Source organism: Chrysochloris asiatica, unplaced genomic scaffold (genome assembly GCF_000296735.1).
Source record: "Chrysochloris asiatica unplaced genomic scaffold, ChrAsi1.0 scaffold00030, whole genome shotgun sequence".
NCBI classification, from domain to species: Eukaryota; Metazoa; Chordata; class Mammalia; order Afrosoricida; family Chrysochloridae; genus Chrysochloris; species Chrysochloris asiatica.
Genome location: NW_006408548.1, coordinates 12,974,407 through 12,999,069, shown reverse-complemented (window position 1 = coordinate 12,999,069; position 24,663 = coordinate 12,974,407). Strand labels below are relative to the sequence as shown.

Sequence of the window (24,663 nt, the reverse complement as noted above, 5' to 3'; positions counted from 1 at the left end):
TTTTTTTTTGCAGCAGATATGTTTAATTTTAAAAATGTCATTTGATTTCTGGACTGTTGCTTCCCTGAGGGTTGATTGTGGGTCCAAGCAAAATGAAGTCTTGGACAATTTCAGTCTTTTCTACATTTATCATGATGTTATTTTGTTGGTTCAGTAGTGAAGATTTTTGTTTTCTTTATATTAAGGTGCAATTCTGTACTGAAGGCTGTATGCTATTATCTTCATCAGTATTTTAAGTCCTCTTTGCTTCCAGCAAACAAGGCTGTGTCATCTACGTATCATGTTGATGAATCTTCCTCCAATCCTGATGCCATGTTCTTCTTCATATAAACCAGCTTCTTAGGTTATTTGTTCAGCCTACAGGTTTAATAAGCATAGTGAAAGGATAGAACCCTAGCACATACCTTTCCTAATTTTAAACCATTCAGTATTCCCTTGCCTTGTTCTAACGATTATCTATTGTCTATATACAGGTTCCTCTTGAGCACAACTCAGTATCTGGAATTCCCATTCTTATCCATCACAGTGTTGTCCATAGTTTTTTATGATCCACAGTTGAATGACTTTGCATAGTCAATAAAGCACAAGTATTTTCTGCTTTGAGCCAACATCCATCTAACATCAGTAATGAGATCCCTAGTTTCATGCTGTGTTCTAAATCCAGACTGAATTTCTGGCAGCTCCCTGGCAATGTGTTGCTGCAATTTTTTAAAATTATCTTCAGCAAAATTTTACTTGCATGTGATATTAATTAATGATATTGTTTGATGATTTCCACATTCCATTTGGTATTGGCACAAATATGAATCTCTTCCAAATGGCTGGCCAGGTAACTGCCTTCTAAATTTTTTTTGCATAGATGAGTGACCATCTCCAGGGCTGCATCAGCTTGATGACACATTTCAATTTGTATTCCATCAATTCCTGGAACCGTCTTTTCTGCAAATTCTTTCATTGTGGGCTTCTACCAATAAATTCTTAATCATATGCTACCTTTTGAAATGGTGTGACTATCTACCATTTCTTTTCAGTACACTAACTCTGTTTATTCCTTCCATCTTCTTTTGATGCTTTCTGCGTCATTCAATATTTTGCCATAGAATCCATCAATATTGAAAGTGAAGGTTTGAATTGCTTCTTCAGTTCTTTCAGCATGAGAAATGCTGAGGATGTTCTTCCCTTTTGGTTTTCTAATTCCAGATCTTTGCACATTTCATTATAATTCTTTACTTTTTCTTCTCAAACTGACATATAAATTTTCCTGTTCAGCACTTTCACTTCATCATTTTGTCCAGTTGCTTTAGCTTCTCTGCGTTCAACAGGAAGATTCAGAGTTGCATCTGGCATCTATCTTGGTCTTTTCTTTCTTTCCTGTCTTTTTAATGACATTTTTATTTCTTCATGTATGATGTTCTTGATGTCATCCCACAACTTCTCTGGTCTTCAGTCATTAGTGTCTAATGAGTCAAATATGTTCTTGAGATGGTCTCTAAATTCAGGTGGGTATGATCAGGTCATATTTTGATTCTTGTATACTTGTTTAATTTTCTTCTGCTTCATTGTGAACAGTATTTGAGCAATTAATGGTCTCCTGGCATTATGTTGACTGATAATATTGAGCTTCTCCGTTGACTCTTCCCACAGGAAGTTTGCTTCCAGAGTATTTCATCTAATGAGGTCCATGTGTATTGTTGTTGTTAGGTGCCGAGTCGGTACCGACTCATAGCGAACTTATGCACAGCAGAACAAAACATGCCCAATCCTGGGTCAACCTCACTATTGTTGCCACACTTGAGCCCATTGATGCTGCTACTTGGCCAATCCATCTCGCTGGGGGTCTTCCTTTTTCTCCTCTGACCCTCCATCTTACCAAACATGATATCCTTCTCCAGCGACTGTTCCCTCCTGACAATATTTCCAAAGTATGAGAGACGAAGTTTGGCCATCTTGGCCTCCAAGAAGTACTCTGGCTGCACTTCTTCCAACACAGATCTGTTGGTTCTTTTGGCAGCCCATGGCACTTTCAATATTCTCCTCTAACACAATAACTCAAATGCATCAGTTCTTCTACTGTCTTCCTTATTTACTGTTCAATTTTCACATGCATATGAGGTTAATGAAAATACCATGGCTTGGGTCAGGTGCACCTTAGTCCTCAGCTGACATCTTTGCTTTTCAACACTTTTAATAGGTCTTATGCAGCAGATTTTCCTAATGCAATACATCATTTGAGCTTTTGACTGCTAATTCCATAAGTGTTGATAGTTGATCCAAGAAGAATGAAGTCCTTGACAACTTCAATCTTTTCTCCGTTGATCAGAATATTATTGGTCCAGTGGTGAGGATTTTTGTTTCCTTTACATTGAGATGCAATCCATACCGAAGACTATGCTCTTTGATCTTCATCATTTATTTGTTTAAAAAAGATGTTTGCAATGAATAAGTCATAGGTCTTATAAACCTTTATCATGTGATTTGCAGCACAGTTTCTATAACCAAGTTCATATTTTCCAACTACCAATTCTGTCTCTTGATTTCCAACTTTTGCACTCCCATCAATAGTAATTACCAATGCACCCGATTGCATGTTTGATCAATTTCAGACTGAAGTTGGTAGGGGGAGAAGGGAATGGAAGTTATTGAAGGGGTACTGAATTTCCGTCTGAATGTAATTAACGTCATACTGAACTACACACTTACAAATAGTGAAAATGTCATTATTTTACATTATATTTATTTTACCACAATAAAATTTTAAAAGTGGAAAGGCATTAAAAGAAGAAACAAAATGATAAATTTGAGACTTTGGGCAACAGGGAGTTATATGTGGCTCCCTAAATAGCAGCTTTCAGCACCTGTAAATTTTCAGGTCCTATGTGGTGCTGTGGGCTAATGCGTCAGACTGCAAAGTCATTTGAACTGCAAAGTCAGTGGTTCAAGCTCACCAGCTGCTCTTTGCAAACCCTACACAGAGTCACTATGGGTTGGAATCAACTCGATGGCACTTAACAACAATAATAACATGCATGGCTCTGTGGACTTCTGGTGTGGCGCTGTGGGTCAATGTGCTGGGCTGCAAAGTCAGTTTGAACTGCAAGGTTGATGGTTCAAGTTCACCTGTTGTTCCTTGGAAACCCTATAGAGGGTCTCTATGGGTCGGAACTGACTCGACGACACTTAACAACAACAACAACATGTGTGGCACTGTAGGATCAGCACTAGACTGAGAACCACAAGGTTAAAACCCACCAGCTGCTCCTTGGAAACCCTATGCAAGGTCACTATGAGTCTAAACTGACTAGATAGTACTTAACAATAACAATAAATCCCAAACTAATTGAATCAGAAATTCTGGGTGCAGCCTCAGAAATCTAATCCTCTAGCTGTTTCTTCAGGATGCACACTATTCTTTGGTATGTTTATAGAATCTGCTAGTCTACCAACCAGGACTGGAAGGAATAACTTTCTAGATCTAAGTTAAGGGATAAGCAACCTTTTCTTTGGAGGCTGAAACTCTATAACCTTTTGTTTAAAGTATGGTCCATGGACCAAGGGTACAGACATCCTATGAAAGCTTGCTAGAAATGAAGGACCTTGGGCTAAAGTTTATACTGAATCAGATGTTGTGTTTATAAAATCCCAAGTTGATTCCTATGCTTATAGAGACAGCAGACTTGTGAGAGGAAGAGTCACGATGTCAGTACATAGTGAGTAACCCCTTGCTCAACCCAAGTTTTAAGCAGAAGGTTGAGAAGAAACAGACTCTGGAGTAGATGCTGATTCTGCAGGCTCTGTCTTTCCCACTGGCTACCTCTGAGCCACATGGCATGGTCCCTACTTGTCACTGCTCACTTTGATCTGAACAGCTGCTTAAACTTGTACAAGCTTAAAGCTTTGGCCAAGTTGACATCTCTTTTCATTATTAATGGTTTCAAAATGCCATAATATAATAAAAACAAAGGCTCAAAGTTCAACCTAGTCAATCCCATAGGTAATATATTAAATATATACAGATGTTTTGTCCCCATTAACCCATATTTAGAAAGCCCATGATTTAGAAAAAAAAAATTCATCTTCATAACAAGTAAAAAGTATTTTTATTATTCCAACCAACCTGATAACATGGATCCCTCATTAACAGTCTCAGACAGATTAACACTCTCAGAAAGTGAATAGATGGAGCTCGATTAACCCACTCTCTGAAAAAAGAAAAAAAATAGGAGCATGTTAAGGTTTAAATGTCAAATGCAATGATTCATGAACTGTGATGAATTCAAGACTATGAAGAAAACCAAGAATATAATGGAATAACCATTTATGTATATCTCAAACTTAATCTACAATGGGAATTATTATTTAGTACTTGAACACTTGACCTATTTTTATGTAAAATACAAGGGACGTCAAAGGTTTAAAATATAACTAAAAAAGAATGAATATTTTCCACAAATTTTTTGAAGTCGCCTATTTCAGTATGAAATATAGGCCCCCAATTTTATTTTCTTCACAGGGCCCTTGGTGTCACAATACTTTTTCATGGTACCCAACAGCTAAAAGAAATAGCTACAAGTTTAATTTATTCAGAAGTAAGGTCCAACTTAATATAAATTTATGTCCTAGCTACTTCAAGACATAATACACATACGTTAAAAGAAAAAGAATATTTAAATTTTATTCTTAAATAACCGCAATAACTTGTTAATTGGGTGGGCATGCCTGTGAACACTAAATAACTTCTGTAACCTTGGACAGCATCAATGGGCTTGAGTGTAACAAAAATTGTAAGGATGGTGCAGGACGAGGAAGTGTTTTGTTCTGCTGTGCATGGGATCACTTTGAGTCAGAACCGATTGTGAGTCTAACAACAACAACAACAACCTTGGATTCAGATTGCACACCACTGTCATCATTTTCTGTTTACACTGATTTTCACACCATACTTCCTTTCTCTGCGAGCAACCACCATAAACACAGCTTCAGAAATACATGTCATCATCTGAAGGAAAGGAATGAGATCTAACATTGAAATTCCAAACTACCTTGAATAATTTTCACTGAATCTAAGAGATGTTGAGTATCCATGTGCTTTTATAATATACCACAGTGTTCCTAGGAGTTCACTGTGGTGCCCAGGGGCACCTCCATGTAATTTGGGAGACTCCGTGATAAAATATTTTCATAGCTCAGTTTCCCCAGAAGCAAAATCTTAGATGAAGATGGGTATGCAAGTGAATTATTAGAAACATGCTCTCAGGAACAACAAGGAAGAGAGTAGGGGAAACAAAAAGGGCAAAGGGGAGAAAGCCAAGCAAAGGAGTGATCTCAGGCAAAGTCCCACCCAGTTTCAGGTGATGCTGCAGGGGAGCTTAGAAGGGGAGCTCAACCAAAGAGATATCCCACACTGAAACAAGGGAACTGGGTTTTCATACTCCCTCAACTATTGTCATTGGCTGAGGGTGGAGGGACAAAGTCCCAGACACATTTATTCTCTATACATGAAAGCAAAGAGGACTCAAGGATACAGAGGTCAATGCAAGTGCTATGGGACAAAAAAGGACCAAAACAAAAGCAAGAAGGGAAGACCTGGGTGTCCTGGGCAAAACAAACACCAACATTATCCTACAACGCTCTATATTTAACAATAAGAAGAAACTGAAGGTGTATTCACTAAAATTTCATCATGGCTGTATGCCGTGGAGTCGGTTCCGACTCACAGTGACCCTATAGGGTTTCCGAGGCTGTAAATCTTTATGGGAGCAGAACGCCTCATCTTTCTCCCACAGAACCGCTGGCAGTTTTGAACTGCTGACCTTGCGGTTCACAGCCCGATTCTGAAACTAGATCTGTTGTGGAGGAGATACATGGAGTTCTGGCTTCAAACACTGAATACATCCAATACACAAAAGACCATTAGATTTTCAAAGAAACATTTAACTTCAAATATCACTTCACTCCCACCCAAAGCTTAAGTACCCATTTAAGTGCATTTTGAGAACTTATAAATTATTTCTTTAGCAACCAATCCTTTCATCAGAACCCTTAAGGCTCTTTTAAAGAAGGACAATTGCAATTTTGCTTGTTATTGAGGGAAATACAATGCCTGTGTTCAGAAGATGTCTCAACTTCTTGTACTGCATTGTTGTTGTTGTTAAGTGCCATCTAGTTGGTTTTGACGCATAGAGACCCTGTATAGGGTTCCTGAAGAGCATTTGAGTTTGAACCACCAACCTTGTGATTCAAACCAACCTCATGGTCCAGCGCTTATCACTACAGTGCCACACCAGGCTTGTACTGAATAGCCCTTAAATATGTAGTAACTGACTTGACTCTTTGACCTATGCCAGGTGTTACAAAGTTAACATATACCAATCACAATGCAGGGCCCTCCTATTCAATGAATTCTTTACAGAACCCAAATGCTTACTAGCTTGTGTTAGCTCAGAATGTGGGAAGACAGTGGGTACATTCTACATTCCAATACCATGGCTTGGGTCAGGTGCACCTTAGTCCTCAAGCTGACATCTCTGCTCTTCAACACTTTAAAAAGGTCTTGTGCAGCAGATTTGTCTAACACAATACATCATTTGATTTCTTGACTGCAGCTTCCATGCCTGAGAATTTAAATGTGCTCCCAAACCTATAGATCTCAAACTAAGTGAATGAGACCCACCCTCCTTAGAGATAGAATTAACATCTCTGTTTACTGCCATTAGTGGTCTCCCCTGATTCCCACTATACTCCACCCTAAGCCACTTACCATTCCTTGCATCTTCTAAAAGTTATCTCATAAGAAGGAAGTTGTCATAAATTATTTTCCCATAGCCTTATATTCCCAGTGATGTTTGAGTGCTCTTTACAGATTGGAGCCCCCAACAGAGGCCTGCTAAGACATTTTTTAACAAGTTGTCCCCACTGGCTGAGAATGACTCCTCCTGCCATCACCAGGTCTCCTGGCAGGAGCTGCCTCCTGGCAGATGGTATCCTCAACACCATGACCTTTTCAGCCAGGTGCCTTCTTGTCAGTGACCCCTTTACCACAGGGCAAAGCTGTTTTTTGTTTTGTTTTCCACAAAATAAAGACAGGAATCAAACTAACAATCTGACAGAATTCCCAAGTTCACACTGGTAAACTGCATTTTCATTTTACCAGTTCATCCTGACTTTAGATTGTACATACCCTGGATCTAGAGGGTTGGGGGTGGGGAGGAACAGAAGAACTGAAAACTTTAACTAAATTTTTCATTTAAAAAAATCACCTGTGGAACCACTTGTTACCATGTGGTTATTCTAAAGTTATGGAATAGAAAGATGGCACAAGACTTGTTTCCCTTTCAGGTGATGGGGTTACCAAAAGACAGCATAATGCTAAGATACTAAATCCCAAGGGTCTAAGAGCAGTAACGCTCAAGTCACAAGACCTGCTGGAAAAACTAAGGTTTAATGCTGCTTTAAACTGCAAACTCAATGGTTCAAACTCACCAGCGGCTCCTCAGAAACCCTATAGAGGGTCGCTGCGAGTCTGAACAGACTTGATGGCACTTAACAACAACTTTTCATTGTTTGGAAGGAAAAACCATGGTAAACCTTAAAAGATGATACAGGCTGCAAACATGTCTACCCACTAAAACCCAAACCACTGCCATTGAGCTGATGTAGATTCATAGCGACCTGATAGGACAGAGTAGAACTGCCGCATAGATTTCCGAGACTGCCACATCCTCCTCCCACATGGTGGCTGGTGGGTTAGAACTGTCAACCTTTCAGTTAGCAGCTGAGCACTTTAATCAGTGTATCACCATGGCTGCTTAAATCTATGTACACTGGGTATTTGTCCTTCATAAGAAAAGTCCATCATGACCTTGCTGATGTTTGTTCAAGTTAAAACAAATACCAAAAGTTTCTGTTTCTTTTAAAAAGAGAGAAGGGAAAAAAAAATCCAGAATGGATTTATCTTATTATTATTATGAAAGGAAGGCAAATAAATGATGAGTTCCAGAAAAGTCTCAGAGTTGAAGTTCTGTCCTAAGCATATAGCGTGTTTTGTTTGGTATTTTAGGACTGAAGCCCAAAGCTATTAATATTGCTATGCAATTCTGGACCCTGCTAGCATAAATGTAAATAGGATTTCTGGATCTGAGAGCTTTGGCTCCTCCTCTCCAAGCACTGACCTCTGAAGGAGCAGTTGTTTCTTCTTTGGCACCCAGCCCTTTAAACCCCACAAGGACATGGCACTTCAGATGAAGTGTTAGTATTCAAGGGGAATTGGGTGTTCTGAAAGATGATATATACATCCGCCTGCCAAGAGTTGGGGGGACATGGAAACACACAACTCAGTGCATTCAGAGTATTAGAAGTACAGTGGGCAGATTTTAAAAGTCCAGTGTCTGGGATTTACTGACTGAGCAACCTCAGCCTGGAGGAGCATGGTGACTGGCTCCGAGCAAGTATTCTTGCCATCCTTAAGCCCCACCACCATGTCCCACCCAAGGGAATGTCTGAAGAGAAAGAGCCTCTCCAAATATATTTAGTATGGGAATAGGAATGCTCAGCAGAATGTCAAGAGGGTCCTCTGAGGCAACTCTGGAAAACTTGTCTGTAATGATAGTATTTCCCTGGAGGATATGCTCAATATAATTGCTACAGACCAGAGAATTCCAGAGAGGGCAAATATTTATCCCCTCTTGTGACTGAACTTTTGCCACTGCATCCACAGGACTATTAATACATGGCAGTGTGACCAGCTCTGAAGGCTTTTGTCCGTGACCACCTGTCATATCATTTTCAGCATCAGATGCCACTTCTTTCTTATAGGAAAAAATAGTATGTGACATGAAAGTCCCAAATAAAAATCAGTCATGATGTTGTAGCATTGTATAATGAAGCTGCAACTACCAAGATATACTACAGTCCCAGATGGTTTGAGGTTAACTGAATTCATGGGTAATGCAAATGCCAGAGGTTATAAGCAAAACTCACATTTGTTGTATCTCTTTCTTTCTTTCATTTAGAAGAAATAGTCCCTCCTTACTAGAGTGTTATTTAAACTACTCATTTCATGTGGATACTTTTTTTTAATTGAATGCCTATAACTCAAATTTAAAAGATGAGAATTTCAAGCCCATTTCTAAACAAATGCATTACCTCAAATTTGTAGAACAGCATTTATATATATATATATATAGTTGAAAAGCTAAATTTCACATCATAATGTTGTTGCCATTAAGTACCATAGAGTCGGTTCCAACTCAGAGTTACCCCATGTAGGGTTTCCAAGGCTTTAAATCTTTGAAAGAGTAGAATGCCTCATCTTTCTCCCAAGGAGTGGCTGGCAGGATCAAACTGTGAACCTTGTAATTCGCAGTCCAGTGCTTATCATATGGAGACACCGTGCTCCAACACATCATAATGTGTTGCTGTTAAATGCCATAAAGGCAGATCGGACCCATCACAACTCTGTTTAGGGTTTCTAAAGAGCGGCTAGTGAGTTAGAACCGCCAGCCTTTTAGTTCAAACTGACCTTGCAGTCCAGTGCTTATCCTATAGTACTACTAATAGACATGCAAATTTTAAGAAACAGCCATATGTTTGAAAAATAATAATTTTAAATAAATAGTTATAGAATATGTACTGACTTGTTCTACTACATTTAATGGGTCTTTGTTCTTCTTCTATGTCTCCCACTTACCTTAGCACAGAATAGTGTCATAGATTAATGCATAGATCATGCATGTCCCTAAAATTCGGAATATTAAGTAGAAAAGACTATTTTTTATATCTTTGACTTACACATCTGATGCAGAGGTAGAATGCTTTCTAATATGTATTTAGTAACGACTACTATATTCCAGAAAGGAGTCATGGTAAAGAGCTCTGGCAGTGTAGTGGTTCCGAATTGGGCTTCTAACCTCAAGGTCGGCAGTTCGAAACTACCAGTGGTTCCACGGGAGAAAGTGAGGCGTTCTGCTCCCGTAAAGATTTACAGCCTCAGAAACCCTGTGCAGGGTCACTGTGAGTCAGAACCAACTCCACGGTACTTAACAACAACAATTATATTCCAGAAAAGAGTCTTGGTGTGGCACTGTAGGATAAGCACCGGACTGAAAGGTCGGTTTGAACCACAAGGTCAGTGGTTCAAATCTATCAATTGCTCCTTGGATTATGGGTCATTATGAGTAATAAATGACTTGACTACACCAAAAAATAAATAAATAAATAACAAGTATATTTGTTATACTGTTAAAAGTCCAGGGATATAGCACTGTATGAAGGATAAAACTATGGCCATTTGCTCATGAAACTTATATTCCAACAATAGAAGACCAATAATAAACACAAATAAATAAAAATGTAAGACAGGCAGTGACCAGTAAAGAATCACAAAAATTAATCTTTAGAAAATACTGGAGGTGGGGGAGGGGATCTTCAAAAAGTTCAGGAAAATGCACACTATGAAAAAACTATGCATGGATTTCTATTTTTCTTTTTGCAACACAATAAACTCGTGTTGCGCTGACAGTTAATGCAGTAAACTGGAACATTGGTTTGGGCCGTTAAGGCTGGCAGTTTCAACTCACCAGCTGCTCCTTGGAAACTGTACAGGGTTGCTATGAGTTGGATACCAACTCGATGGCACTTAGCAAGCAACAACAACTTGTTATAACATATCGGAACAGGATCTAGTTTAAGGCACTAAAAAGGATAAGACATCAATGCAAAAAGAGTCTCTGTCAGAGCACTTTATCATGCTTGGTAAAGTGGTGGTGGTTGAGTCTGTTCTGACTTATACCAACCCTATACACAACAGAACTGAAACGTGCCTGGTCCCGTGCCAACCTCACAATTGCTGTTATGTTTGAACCCTACTGCTACTACCACTGTTTCAATTCATCTCACTGGAGTCTTCCTCTTTTTCCAAGCATAATGTCCCTTTCCAGGGACTGGACCCTCTTGTTATATGTCCAAAGTATGAAAGATGAAGTCTCATTATCCTCGCTGCACTTCCTCCAACAAGAATTATTTGTTCTTCTAGGAGTCCATGGACTTCCAATATTATTCTCTAACACCACAATTCAAATACGTCAGTTCTTCTACTGTCTTTCTTATTCACAGTCCAACTTTCACATGCATATAAGGCCACTGAAAATATCATGGCTTGGGTCAGGCACCTTAGTCTTCAAATTGATATCTTTGCTCTTTAATATTTGAAAGAGGTCTTGTGCAACAGATTTGCTTAATGCAATATGTCATTTGATTTCTTGACTGCTGCTTTCATGAGTGTGGGTTGTGGATACAAGCAAAGCACAGTCTTTGACAATTTCAATCTTTTCTCCACTTCCCATGATGTCATTTATTGGTCCAGTTGTGAGGACCAATTTTCATTTCTTTACATTGAGGCACAATCCACACTGAAGGCTGTGGTCTTTGATTTTCATCAGTAAGTACTTCAAATCCTCTTCACTTTCAGTAAGCCAGGGTATATCTGCTGCATATTACAGGCTGTTAATGAGTCTTCCATCAATCCTGATGCCATGTTCTTTTTCATATAATCCAGCTTCTAAGATTATTTGCTCAGAGTACAGACCAAGCAAGTATGGCAAAAGGATACAACACTGGTGCACATCTTGCCTAATTTTAAACCATTCAGTATCCTCTTGTTCTGTTATAACAATTAGTTCTTAGTCTATGTATATGTTCTTTACTAGCACAATTAAGGGTCGTGAAACACTCATTCTTCAAAATGTTATCCATAGTTTGTCATGATCTACATCATCGAAAGCCTTTGCATAGTCAATAAAGCACAATTAAGCATGTTTCTGGTATTCTCTGCTTCCAGCCAAGATCATATGAAGTCAACCATGATATCTCTACTTCCACACCCTCTTCTGAATCCAGCTTGAATTTCTGGCTTGTTGCTATACTATTGCAGTTGCTTTTTAATTATCTTCAGTAAAATTTTACTTGCATGTGATATTAATGATATTGTTCAATGATTTCCACATTCTGTTTGGTCACCTCTTTATGGAATGGACACAAAAACAGATATCTTCCAATGGGTTGGCTAGTAGCTGGCTTCCAAATTTCTTGGCATAGATAAGTGAGCACCTCCAGTGCTGCATCAGTTAGTTGAAAGATTTTAGTTTGCATTTCCTTAATTCCTGGAACCTTGCTTTTCCCCATTGCCTTCAGGGGAGGGACAGTGAAAAAGAGATCAATTGACAGAGAGTTGTAATCCATACTGAATGCACTGCAACAAGATCAATTGGCACAGCAGAGAAAAGAGTGCGCTCAAAGGCAACAACAATTGTAAGAAAGGCACAGGACCAGGCAATGTTTTGTTCTGTTGTCATAATGAGTCAGAACTGACTGGAGAGCACCTATCAGAGCAACATGAATTCTATTCTACTAAGATTGAAGCAAGAACAAACATCAAGCTTTTTGTGAAGTGTGGGTGGAAGAATGGTGAAATAATCAATGCTTTACAAAAAGCTTATGGGAGTTTCCAAGAGGGAGTTTAGTTTCAAAGTATGTGTGGGGCGGGAGAAGGTAGAGTCCCCATTGAATAGCTTCCATATTGTCTAGATGAGTCTGGTGAAAAGAGAGGAGGATAAAAAAAAAGTTTATAGGGACAATACCCCAAAGAAATCAGCAGTTTACAAATGAATAACTCATTTTAAGAAGGAATGAGACGATGTTGAAGAAGAAACCTGCAGCAGCAGACCATCCACAACTATTTGTGGGGGAAAACTTAACCTTGTCCATGCCCTAATTATAGAGAACCAACAATTAACAGCAGAAATAATAGCCAACATTGCAGACATCTCAGTTGGCTCAGTTTATACAATTCTTGAAAAATAAAAGTTGTGCAAACTTTCTGTTCTGTGGGTGCCAAAATTATTGCATCAAGATTAGCTACAGACAAGAGCAGAGCTTTCAACAGGAAATTTTAAACAAGTGGGATCAAGATCCTGAAGCATTTCTTCAAAGAACTGTAGTAGGAAATGAAACATGGCTTTACCAGTACCCTCCTGAAGACAAAGTCCAATCAAGTCAAAGGCTACTAAGAGGTGGAAGTGATCCAGTCAAAGTAAAGTTCATGGCAATAGTTTTAGGGAATATGCAGAGCATTCTGTTTGTAGAACGTTTGCTAACTATGAAAGTCTTCTGAGCATGTGAATCAAAGCTTTAGCAGAAAAAGGCCCAGACCAGCCTCACTGGAAAGTCCTCCACCATGGCGATGTTTCTGCTCGTCCCTCTCACCGAACAAGGGAAAATTTTCAAGAGTTTTGGTGAGATATCATTAGGCATCCACATGACAGTCCTGATTTGATGACTTCTGACTTCTTTTTGTTTCCTAATTTTTAAAAAAAAAAATCTTTAAAAGGTACTCATTGATCTTGAATTAATAATGTAAAAAAGACTGCCTTGGCATGGTTAAATTCCCAGGACCCTCAATTCTTTAGGGAACTAAATGGCTGGTATCATCACTTTTAAAAAGTATCTTGGCCTTGAAGGAGTTTATGTTGAGCAATAAGGTTTATGTATTTATTTATTTTTATATTTTAATACCATGTTTCATGAATTTTTGAAGCCCCTTCATATTTAAGGATAATTAGATAAGGACTCATAGGTAGATAGCATCTGAATTAAGGTAAAGAATCACATGAATGTCAAGGCCACAGAAGAAGAATAGTTAATAAAGCATAAGGTAAGCGCCTAAGAGGCTCTGGTAGCATAGTGATTATGGGTCGGGCTACTAACCTTAAGGTCAGCAGCTCAAAACTACCAGCCATCCTGTGGGAGAAAGATGAGACTTTCTGCTCACATAAATATTTACAGCTTTGGAAACTCTATGCAGGATAGCTAAGAGTTGGATCTGACTTCACAACACACCACCATCACCATGAAGAGTCTGGTGTAGGCTATAGGATAAGCACTGGGCTGCTAACCACAAGGTTTCTAGTTCAAACCTACCAAATGCTTCTTGGAAACCCTGTACAGGGTCCTCACTATGAGTCAAAACCAACTCAGAGACACTTAACAACAACAAGGCAAAAGCCTAGTGGTATGTTTAAGAAATAGCAGGAAAGCCAAATATGAAAGAAGCAAAAGTAAAGGGATAGAAGTTGAAGTCAGATAATAGAATCCAGATCTTTAAAAACCTTGTAGATTATGAATGGGACTTTGAACTTTTTATTTTTGGGTAAGTCACTGGAAAGCTTTGAGCAGGGATTGACATGAGCATACTTAGATGTTAAAAGCGGTCCTTATGGATGCTGCATTAAGACTGGTTTGTACAGAAGGTTTGTAGTCAAGTTTCAAAGCAGAGAACTCAACTAGTCTTCTGCAACAGTCTAAGTAAAAGATGGTGATGGCTTGCACTAGGTGAATAGATGGGAAATGCTAAGTTGAAGAAAGGGTAGCTTGGACTGAGAAGAATCAAAAGTCCTATTTTAGGGAATGCTAAATTCGTGATATTGACTCTGTAGGATAAGGTCAGTGGTTCAAGCCTACCAGCTGCTCCATGGGAGAAAGATGAGGCTCTCTGTTTCTATGAAGATTTACAGCCTTGTATAGGGATATAGAGTCACTGTGATCGGAACCTACTTGACAGCACTTAACAACAACAACAACAAATTTGTGATGCTGAAAGAAAATTGTCCTCCACTCAATATCTGAAACAATAAATGAATTTATAGTAAATACTTTTAAAGCACAGTCTGAGCAGAGCTGATAGGGCAGTTCGGGGATGGGCTTTCACAAGTGGGAATGTGTGCACTGACTGGTTTCTAGCTGACTGTTGTTTGCTGGTGGCTTTCTGAAGCATGCATACTGATGAGAGACAGTCAGATATCAACTTAGCCATGTTCAAAACTGCTGCCGTAATCACTTGTGGCTATGGCAAATGTATAAGCAGTTCTTCCCTGAGAACACGGGAACATTTTAATCTCATCTAAAATAACAGTACCATATAGAGGACAATTAAGTGAACCTACTTTAAATGGATTCCTCGTGTGGTGCTGAAGGCTAAGTAATGAACTGCTAACCACAAGGTTCCCTGTTCAAACCCACCAGCCACTCCTTGGAAACCCTATACAAGGGTCACTATCAGTTGGAATCAACTAGACAGCACTTAACAACAACAACTTTAAAATAACACCAAATTCCACAATAAAGTTAATGTACCACATTTTTCCTTTTATTGGAATAGGTGGACAATGATTTTACTGATCAAGGTAGACTCTGAGTCTTAAGAAAGGTAAGAACCAAAAGTTTTATTTATCTTTGTATTTTCACCCTCTCTTTTTTCTCCATTCTCTGCTTCCTCTTTTCCTTGTACTAGAAGATGCTCAACAATTTGTATTTTGAAACATGAAATCTAAGCCTTTCAATCAATTAAATCCAATGTTCAGAAGAAAAGGGGTAAGGGACCAGTTACCAATACCAACTGCTCTGAAAGGGATCATATTAGAAATTCCCAGATAAAGTGGGAGAAAATGTGGAACAAAACTCAAAATTATTTAAAGAAAAAAGAAAGATTCACTGGTCAGAGGAACCTGAAAGTATAGCCCTCAACCACCCTTCAGGTCTGGAATGGAATTCACCCTTATGACCCAATTTTCAGCTAAGCAAGAGATATGTGTATAGGGAGACAACAACACTAGTAAGGCATGCTCTTCATGAAATGGTCACTCCTTCAAAATCAAAGGAGCAACATTTTCCTAAGACAAAGTTAAGAGGGGATGGGAAGGTCGGTGGAATGGAAATAGGAACCACAGGGAGAAATTGAATTGTTGTTGCAGAGAGGAGAGAGAAGATTACAATCGTTGAGATATAGTAAAGTGTATGATCTGTTGAATGTAAAAGTGATGATACTGTCTATAAACTTTCACTCAATTCACAATAAAAAGTTTTAAAAAGAAAAGAAACGGGGTAGGAATCTACCCCAGAAAAAATCCTGAAATGTAGTTAAGTCATAGGAAATTGGGAAGAGGGGAACCAGGGAGGTGGTCCTGGTCATCTTAGCAAGGTTAAGCAGGGTGAGGCACAATGGAAGACCTTTATACTTAAGCCTTCTTTAACTCAGCTCTACTTTTAGAATAGAACTGAACATAACAATCCATCTTCAGCCAAAGGGCAACATAAAAGGATGCTCTTGATGTTCAACATTCCTAAACTCCTTCTCAGACTATCAAAGCAAAGAGATCTACAATCATATCTTCCTAGTTTGAGGATTTCCAGGGACTGATCATGTTGCAAGCCAGTAACTCAATCCAATCTAAGATGACTCATTAATCACTGAGAATTAGGAAAGGCCCTGAAAGGAGATCTCCTGACTTCAAAATCACTAAAATCTTTTTCAACTGGTGAATGCCAACCCTTTCCCAATTATTTTCCCTAACAATTTCTGCACCTAATGCATTCAGGGAAACATAATGAGGTTTCTCACATATTTTCATTCAGAAAATCTTCTGTCTTCCACAAAGTACAATGGTCTGCTAAATGTCCCTTGAAAAATTCATGCTTGCCGCCCTTAAAACAAATGACAAGACTTCACTTCCTACTGCCATTACAGGCATAATTATTATGCTATGGTAGTACAAGCACTGAATCGCACGATTGGTTTAAACACAAGGGTCACGGTTCAAACTTACCAGTTGCTTCTTGGAAACCCTATGCAGGGTCGTTATGAGTCAGAATTAACACAACAGCAGTCAACAACAACAACAACAATAATCTTGTTATTTTCTCTTCAAGTTCACAGTTGAGGAAAATTTAAGGTCTTTTGCAGTGTTCATTAATCATTCAACAATCATTGAATGTTCTGTCCAGAAGTGAGCAGAGACCCAACTACATAGCCTTGATACAGATTCTAGGACTTCATGCATCATCAGAGACAGTATAATAATCCTCTCCTTATACCAAGTACAAAGGTATGACAGATGTCCCCTCAGTCCTAGAATGCTTTAAGTTAACCCAGTGTATTTGGCAGTCACTGTCCAATATTTAAATTCAGTTGGTTCTCTGTATCCTTGGGTTCTGCATCTACAAATCAAGCTAACCATGAATGAAAAATACTGGAGGAAAAAAATAAATTAAGTTGAGCAACCTCTCAAAGACTAAAATGGTGCAAAAAGTGCTACTTACAGAGTAATTACTTTGTATTAGGTATTATAAATAATTTAGAAATGATTTAAAGTATATGGGAGGACGTGTATAGGTAATAAACAAATACAATGCCATTTTATATTTGGGACTTGTTTGGTACATGAGTGGGGTGGCATGGGTTTCCTGGAACCAATCCCTCTTGGAAACTGAGGGGCACCAAGTACAAATAACACCATCCAAAAAATCAAGTCACTAGGTCACCACTACGAATGTATTCAGAAGTTAACTCATCATGAAGGAGATGAGTGCTTTTCATCATCAGAGTGCTTGTCAATTTAAACTTAACCAGTACACTAGAATAAGTCAGGGTTTCATTTCCATAAATCTAATATTAATACGTTGGCCATTTTTTTCAGAATATAATATTTGTCCCCTTCTAACTGGAACAGAATTCATAGATCTTAAAGTGTGATACAAGATTCAAAGTTCTTTCTAGGCATCCTTCTAGCCAATGTCTATAGGGGGAGAGACTGGGCCTCTTTGCGGGGAGAGTAAAAAACAAGCTTCTAACTGGAGAAACAATGGAACCTCTTTCACATCTGGCAGGTAATATAGCCAAGTCTCCCATTAGCCATCAAGTTTTTTGTTGTTGTTTCAAATCAGGGCAATCCTATGTTTTAGAATAAAACTGCTCCATAGCATTTTCAATGGCTGGTTTCTTGAATCAGGCCGTTTTTCCAAGGGACCTCTGGGTAGAGTCAAACCACTAGTCTCGAGGTGAGTAGTTGAACACATAACGATTGCATCTTCCAGTGAGTACTTATACCCAGCACACAAGGGATAGGAAATCCAATCCTGGCTGCAAACCAGCACCACTCAATGGCTCACTGAATCCCCTACTATATGAGAAAGAACCTGCAAAGTGTATAAACGGGTCAGTACCAACACTACACCTGTGTTGAGAAAGATTTTAAAGCCAAGAGAGAACATCTGGTTTGGTCCTGTGAAGAAATGCCTTCATCAGGCTGTGGCTGATGGTGCATACTCATCCTTTCTGTCTCTAAGGTCAAGCGGAAGCAGCCCTTTATTCAGTAATTGTATCTACTACAAAACTGTACCCCAAAGTATTGTTCATGGTGTTATTCAATGTCCCTTTCATTAATGCCCTCAATAACCTCCTCAATGTGCTTAGATACCAGGGGGAAGGAAGGAAAACAATGTCACTTGAACGTTGTCCCATTTCATCTTATTTGTCAGGAAATGCAGCGAAATTTAGCATCTGACCAGTGATTTGAATTAGCCAAACCGGCTTTTGTTACAGTTTATCCATTAATTATGCTGTGTTCAAGCTTGTAAACTGCTTCAAAATATATTCAATAGACAAAATGCATAAAAGATGTCATGTTGGGGTAAACATCTGTTTTTCTTTACTGATACATTCTTACCTGCATATCAGTCTGTTTCTCACCAGGGCTGTAAAGATCTCATGAAATAGTTTGTGCTGGGGGTGTTTGCTGAAATTTCTCTCGTTCTTATAGTTTATGCTGAGATGAAACAAGCAGAAAAACATTATGTAAAGAAAATTATTTAAGCTGCCTAAAAATTATCAATGTAGACAAAAATTATTCCAATTTATACAAATAAAGAAGAATTCTTAGGGTTTAACACATTGCTAGAGTCCTGGTGTGGCACTGTGGGTTGATGCACTGGACTGCAAGGTCAGTTTGAACTGCAAGGCCAGTGGCTGAAGCTCATGAGTCACTCCTTGGAAACCCTATAAGGGTTGCTATAGGCCAGAACCAAATCGACGGCACTTAACAACAACAACACATTGCTAAAGGCAAACATCAATTGCTAAAATACCAGAAAACAAAACTCACTGCCTTAGGGGCAAGTCTGACTCATAGTGACCCCTAGAGGACAGAGGAGAACGATTCCCTGGGGTTTCTGAGACTAGGAACTTTATGGAAGTCAAAAGCTTCATCTTTCTCCCACAGAGCAGTCCCTCAGAGCAGCTGGTGGGTTCAAACCACCGACCTTATGGTTAAAAGCCCAATGGTTAACCCACTAAAACATCAGGGCTCCTGAATTGTTAAAACAGGAACTAAAAATTCAGTTATAAAGTTGTAATACCAATTTTAATTAAACACATTTATTTCATCTTACCGTATTAACTAAATTATTTCCTATAAGCATTTAATATCTAAAATTGGTGGAGGGAAGAAGAGGGATACTGGAGACAAAGAATGATTTCAACATAATATCTAGACAGCTATGCAATAAACAGAAAATCCCCTCATTTACCCATCCTCCCTCCATTCAACTCAGCTGCTACAGCTATGAGCTCCACTGCTTGGCACACAGATTTTTCTTACAGATCACCCAGCACCAGCTACCAGGCGAGGTACATTCCAACGCATGGAGAGCTCATGAACCACAGAAGAACTGTGTTCCGTAGGGTTTACAGTGGTTGGTTTGGGGCAGTAGATTGCCACACCTTATTCTGCGGTGCCTCTGGGTGGACTCAAACCTCCACCTCCAATGGCTAACTGCCTGCACCATTCAGAGATTCCTTGCAGATAATAGGGATTTATTAAAGACAGCCTGCACCCCTCCAAACATGAGTGAAGGTCTATGTTATTTGTTGGTTTAGTGTGTGTATGTGTGTTTAATGTTTTGAGATATTTCAGCTTCAGCTTCTCATTGCTGACATTATTATCCACCAAAGAGGTTAAAAACACCCTAAAACATTCCTCTTTAAACCTGGGAGAGGATAGGAACTGATGCACAAAAGAGACATGATGCTACAGACTGTATGATACACTATTTTGGTGAGTGTAAAAGCCATCAGTTTTACAACTTAGGCCAGATATGCTGGAATTACAGGAACATACTATGTCAAAGGCAAGTGTTGCCACCTTATATTGCCATTAAATGCTCGGCCTTCACAGTCTATCAGATGCCAATGGATAGCATGTCCCTACCCTAGCCAGGAGAGTACTGTGACAATTTCCTACTACCCGGACGGACACTGGAAGACTGCATGTGTACTTAGTGTTCCTCATCAAAATTATATTTTTAAAATATGAACCTAGTAATTTCCATCTGACTTATTTGGACTGTTAAATCTACTGTCATAAAAGGAGGTAGTAACAAAATTTAAGTCAAGTAGAATGACAAATGGTCTTTTTATAATGTTTATATTGGTATTTCATGCCACTCATTATTTACATGGCACTTAGTCCCAAATGACCTACGCACACTGAAGAACTAAGAGAACCAGTTCCTGGAAGGGGAGTGGCAGCTTCTAGATCTACTTGGTGACAGGAGAGATAAACATGGGCTGACACTTTCAATGCTACAGGTGAGGTGAGATCCCTCCAACTGAAAACCTTGGTTGCTTTGACAACCACATTCTTTAGCCACCCCATCTCTTCACCAAACAGCTTCTTTTATGCCTTCTCATTATTGGCAATTTATGGGCAGACTGTAAGGCTAAAGACAAAGCTGGGAATCAGCCTGGCCAGGTCAACAATCTGGAACAACTTCCTCATTGAGTCAATGCCAAATGTATTTCACCACTGTGTCCCTAGGTCCCCAGATCGGTGTCAACCTAGCCATTAAGCCTTTTATTTACACATGATTTCTGGGAATGACTTAAGCACTAACTAAAATTACTAAATGAAGAATCCCCATGGTGAGTTTTGAAATGGGTTTAAAACATTAGCTACGGTGTTGTTGCTGTTGTAAGCCTAAATAAGGCTTAGGGATAATTAGAATAGACCGTCGGAAGGTAAAGGAGATACTGGATTTCTTACCTAAAATTTTCGAGTTCAACAGCTTCTGTGGACTCATGCCACTGACCTCGAGTTCTGTGTCCACCCGCCTTGATGGCAGGCTCGGACTTCGTCATGCTATTTTGGGCACTATCGAAGTTAATGGCTGGAAGCTACAGAAATAGAAGCACATAGTACATGAAGATCAGAGTTCAGCACAGGAAAAAGAAAGTAACAAAATGAACTGGGAGCAGGGTGAAGGAACACTTTTTTCCCAAGCCAATCATTATCATAGTTACTATGTCAAATAAATGATTTCTCCAAGATTTAAACAATGTGGATGTAAATGTTTACTCTCTCAGTTTTACACAGTGTTATATTTGACTTCATAGGTCATAACATTGTCTATCATATCTTAGAGCTATCTTGTCTCCCTTGATTATAATGTCATCTTGCTGAAAGCAGGAACTTTCCTGTTTTTATTCAATGCTGTATCCCCAGTACTCTTTTAGGTACTAGAGATTCAGGTCTCCTGTAAGGGCTGCAATTTTTAAAGCTTGTTGGTTAGCTCAAATGTACAAGCAGACTAGACAGCACCAGGAAGCAGCAAGAACATTCTGATGAGGGATCCAGATTGAGAATGAATTATTACTCATTCCATTCCATTTAGTTCACTCATTCGTCAACATTTACCAAGTTTGCACACTGAATGCTATGGGAGTTAAGAAAATAAAAATACATAAGTCGTACAAGTATTCTGACAAGTCAATCATACAATCACAATACAGAAACTGACAACTCATTTAAGTTAACTACAACTTGAATATGCTCCCATTTACTAATATGAACTGGCTAACTATATATTAAAAGGACAAGTTATCATTATTCAAATAGTTTGACTCTTTCAATTCTGATAATGATAAGATTTGTTTCTACTTGAGCATGTTGCTATGTTGTGGTTATTAAGTGCTGTCGAGTCGGTTCCAACCCATATTGATCCTGTACAGAGTTTCCAAGGGGTGGCTGTTAGGTTTGAACCCCTGAACTTGAAGTTAGCAGTCCAGTGCTTATCTTACAGAGCCTCACCAGGACTCCTATTGAGCATAATGAAGGCAAATACTTTACTGTTTCCAAGTACAAATAGGGGAAGTTCTAGATTAGCTAAATTAGAGAGCACAAACAAGATGGCAGATCAGGTAGAAGTGCAGTGAGGGGCTCTGTCAGCAACAACACAGAATACTAGCCCAAGCAAGCTCAGGTGATGATCCCAGAACTCTGAACCACATATAAAGTAATATTTAGAAAGTTGGAAGGCTTACAGCCAGTGGAATTTGTAGGAGAAGCAAGAAATCCAGTGCTTTCTAATTCAAAGTGCTCAGCTGATCGCTGAATGGCCATCTTGGGCAAGACTGAATGGGGGAAGGATCAGAGTGGCCCCGGATGCCTGAAAGAACCACAGAGATAAAAGTGTGGATGTTCTTTGTTTTTTTTATATCTGTTCATTGGTCTCTCACTATCTGCGTACCTCCATTCTGGTGACTAGAGGGGATGCCTGAGTGAGTGGACACCCCAGCCCCAACCCCAGAGGGTTCTATTATGCATGTGCACAGATCTCCTCAAAATTTAAAGGGATAGTTTCCACTTAAAACCAAACGGCAATACAAAAGAGCCACATCCTACCCTGAACTGTTTATCACTAGGAAAAAGGCCTGAATGGGGCTGGTGGAGCAGGATGAGCAGACTAAAAAGGAAACAGACCGAAAACTAAATACTGAGTTACGTCATAATGACCAACAAATTTCCTAGAAAGAAGAGTGTAATGGGAAGCCCATCTCCTGATCACATCTACCTGGAGGCAATCAGAAAGCATAAAAAATAACAAAATACACATCCATCTAAGTATTATGGCCACAGCTAACTACTGAATATGTCCAAAAAACAGAAACAAATGTCCAGAAACAAGATAAATTGACTGAGACAAATGACCTGGAGGTAGATCTACACTCCATACTGGAAGGAGGGCAGGCTTTGGAAATGCCTGAGAAGGAATTCAGAAAAATGATTATAAAATGTATCAAAACACTTTACAATGGAGTTGACAAAAATAAGCAAGAAGTCAGGAAAGTGCTACAGGAACAATCAAGTAAGATAGATACAGCATTGGAAACAATTCAAATCCTACAGAAAGAGGTCTAAATGATTAATAATAGAATGTCAGAAATGGACAATACCCTGAAAGGGCAACAGAATAGAATTGAAGAGATGGACACCAGAACTAGTGAGCTAGAAGATAAATCTCTAAATAGTACTAAGATAGAAGAGCAAGCAGAAAAAAAGGATTAAAAATATCTAAAGAAGGTCTAGGATTCATGTTGGACAACATGAAGAGGAATAACTAAGAATTATTGGCATTCCGGAACAGGAAGAAATATGCAATTCCACAGAGGAGATAGTTGAAAAGCTGCTGGAAGAAAATTTCCCTAACATCCTGAAAACCGAAAAGATGAGCATTCATGAAGCTCAATGAACCCCAGGAAGGCTAGACCCTAAAAGAAAATCACCAAGACATATAATAATTACATTCTCCAAAATCAAAGATAAGGAAAGAATCCTGAAATCACTAGGGAAAAGAGAAGTGTAACATACAAAGGCAAGCAAATCAGATTAAGCTTGAATCTCTCAACAGAACCCATGCAGGCAAGAAGGCAATGGAGAGACATATATAAAACCCTGAAAGAAAAAATTCTAACCAAGAATCCTCTACCCCGCAAAGCTGTCAATCAAATACGATGGTGTAATCAAAACATTCCAGGATAAACAGAAGCCAAGAGATTTTTGCCAAAGACAACACTGCGATGCAAACATCCTAAAGGGAGTTCTGTGGACTAAGAAGCAACAAGAAGAGACAAAAACCAGAGACTGACGTAGTTGGCAGCATCCCCTGGAAATCAATCAACAAATGGAAGAGTCGAGAACAGAATAAAATTATAAGAACAAATTCATAGGATCTGAGAGGTCAGTCTATTATCAAAACAATTACAATGTGAAAGAAGGTAAATACAGAGGAATAGATTAGCTAAATCAATACAGATGGGGTAAGCTTCACATCATGTATCAATTCTATCCCCTCTGTATACAGGGTTGAGAGGAAGAGGCAACTTAGACATTAGCTACCTAAAATGAAGGGGCGATAAAGGCATGAAGTGAGTGGCTTACAAGTTTTGAGGAGGGAGTTTAGTTTAAGAGTGTGCAGGGTAAGGTAGAATCCCCACTAAATTGTTTTCGTCTTGTCTAAATGAGTCTGGTGAAAAGAGATGGGGATAAGATTCTTAGGATTCAATAGTGAGTAATTGTTATCATGACTAATTGCAAATGTCATAACTGTAAAGGAGTTTTGTAACAAAAAGAAAGGAGTAATTAATCTTACAGACCAGGAACAGAGGACCCTAGGACCATCAAGAGAGAAGCACGAGTGGAATGTGGGACCCCATCCAGAGAAGCAGCGACACGAGAGATGGAGGCAGAGATGAGGACATGGTGAGAGAGAGTAGTTGAGGAAAGAGAAAGACTGAGTGTTGGAGGCCAGGAGGCAGACTGGCAGAATGTACCCTTTGGTTGTTTAAATTATTATATATCCCTGAGTGTTTTTGTGTACATCCCCCGCCCCGCCCCTGCCCCCAAAAAAAAACAACACAGAGGGAATAGAAGAAAATACTGTTGAATGATGATGCACAGAGGGGACTGTAATCACTGCAATGAAACAATGAGTGTAAAACTAATG

At 39.1% G+C, this 24,663-nt stretch overlaps 1 protein-coding gene across 1 annotated transcript in view; it reads right to left on the bottom strand.

Annotated features, from left to right (window-relative positions):
- NEK10 (NIMA-related kinase 10) overlaps nucleotides 1-24,663 on the bottom strand; it is a 417,902-nt gene that overhangs the window by 376,903 nt on the left and 16,336 nt on the right. The window contains 3 exon segments of the mRNA XM_006851613.1: nucleotides 4,115-4,199; nucleotides 18,552-18,650; nucleotides 20,925-21,055. Coding sequence (XP_006851675.1) covers nucleotides 4,115-4,199; nucleotides 18,552-18,650; nucleotides 20,925-21,055 — 315 coding nt within the window.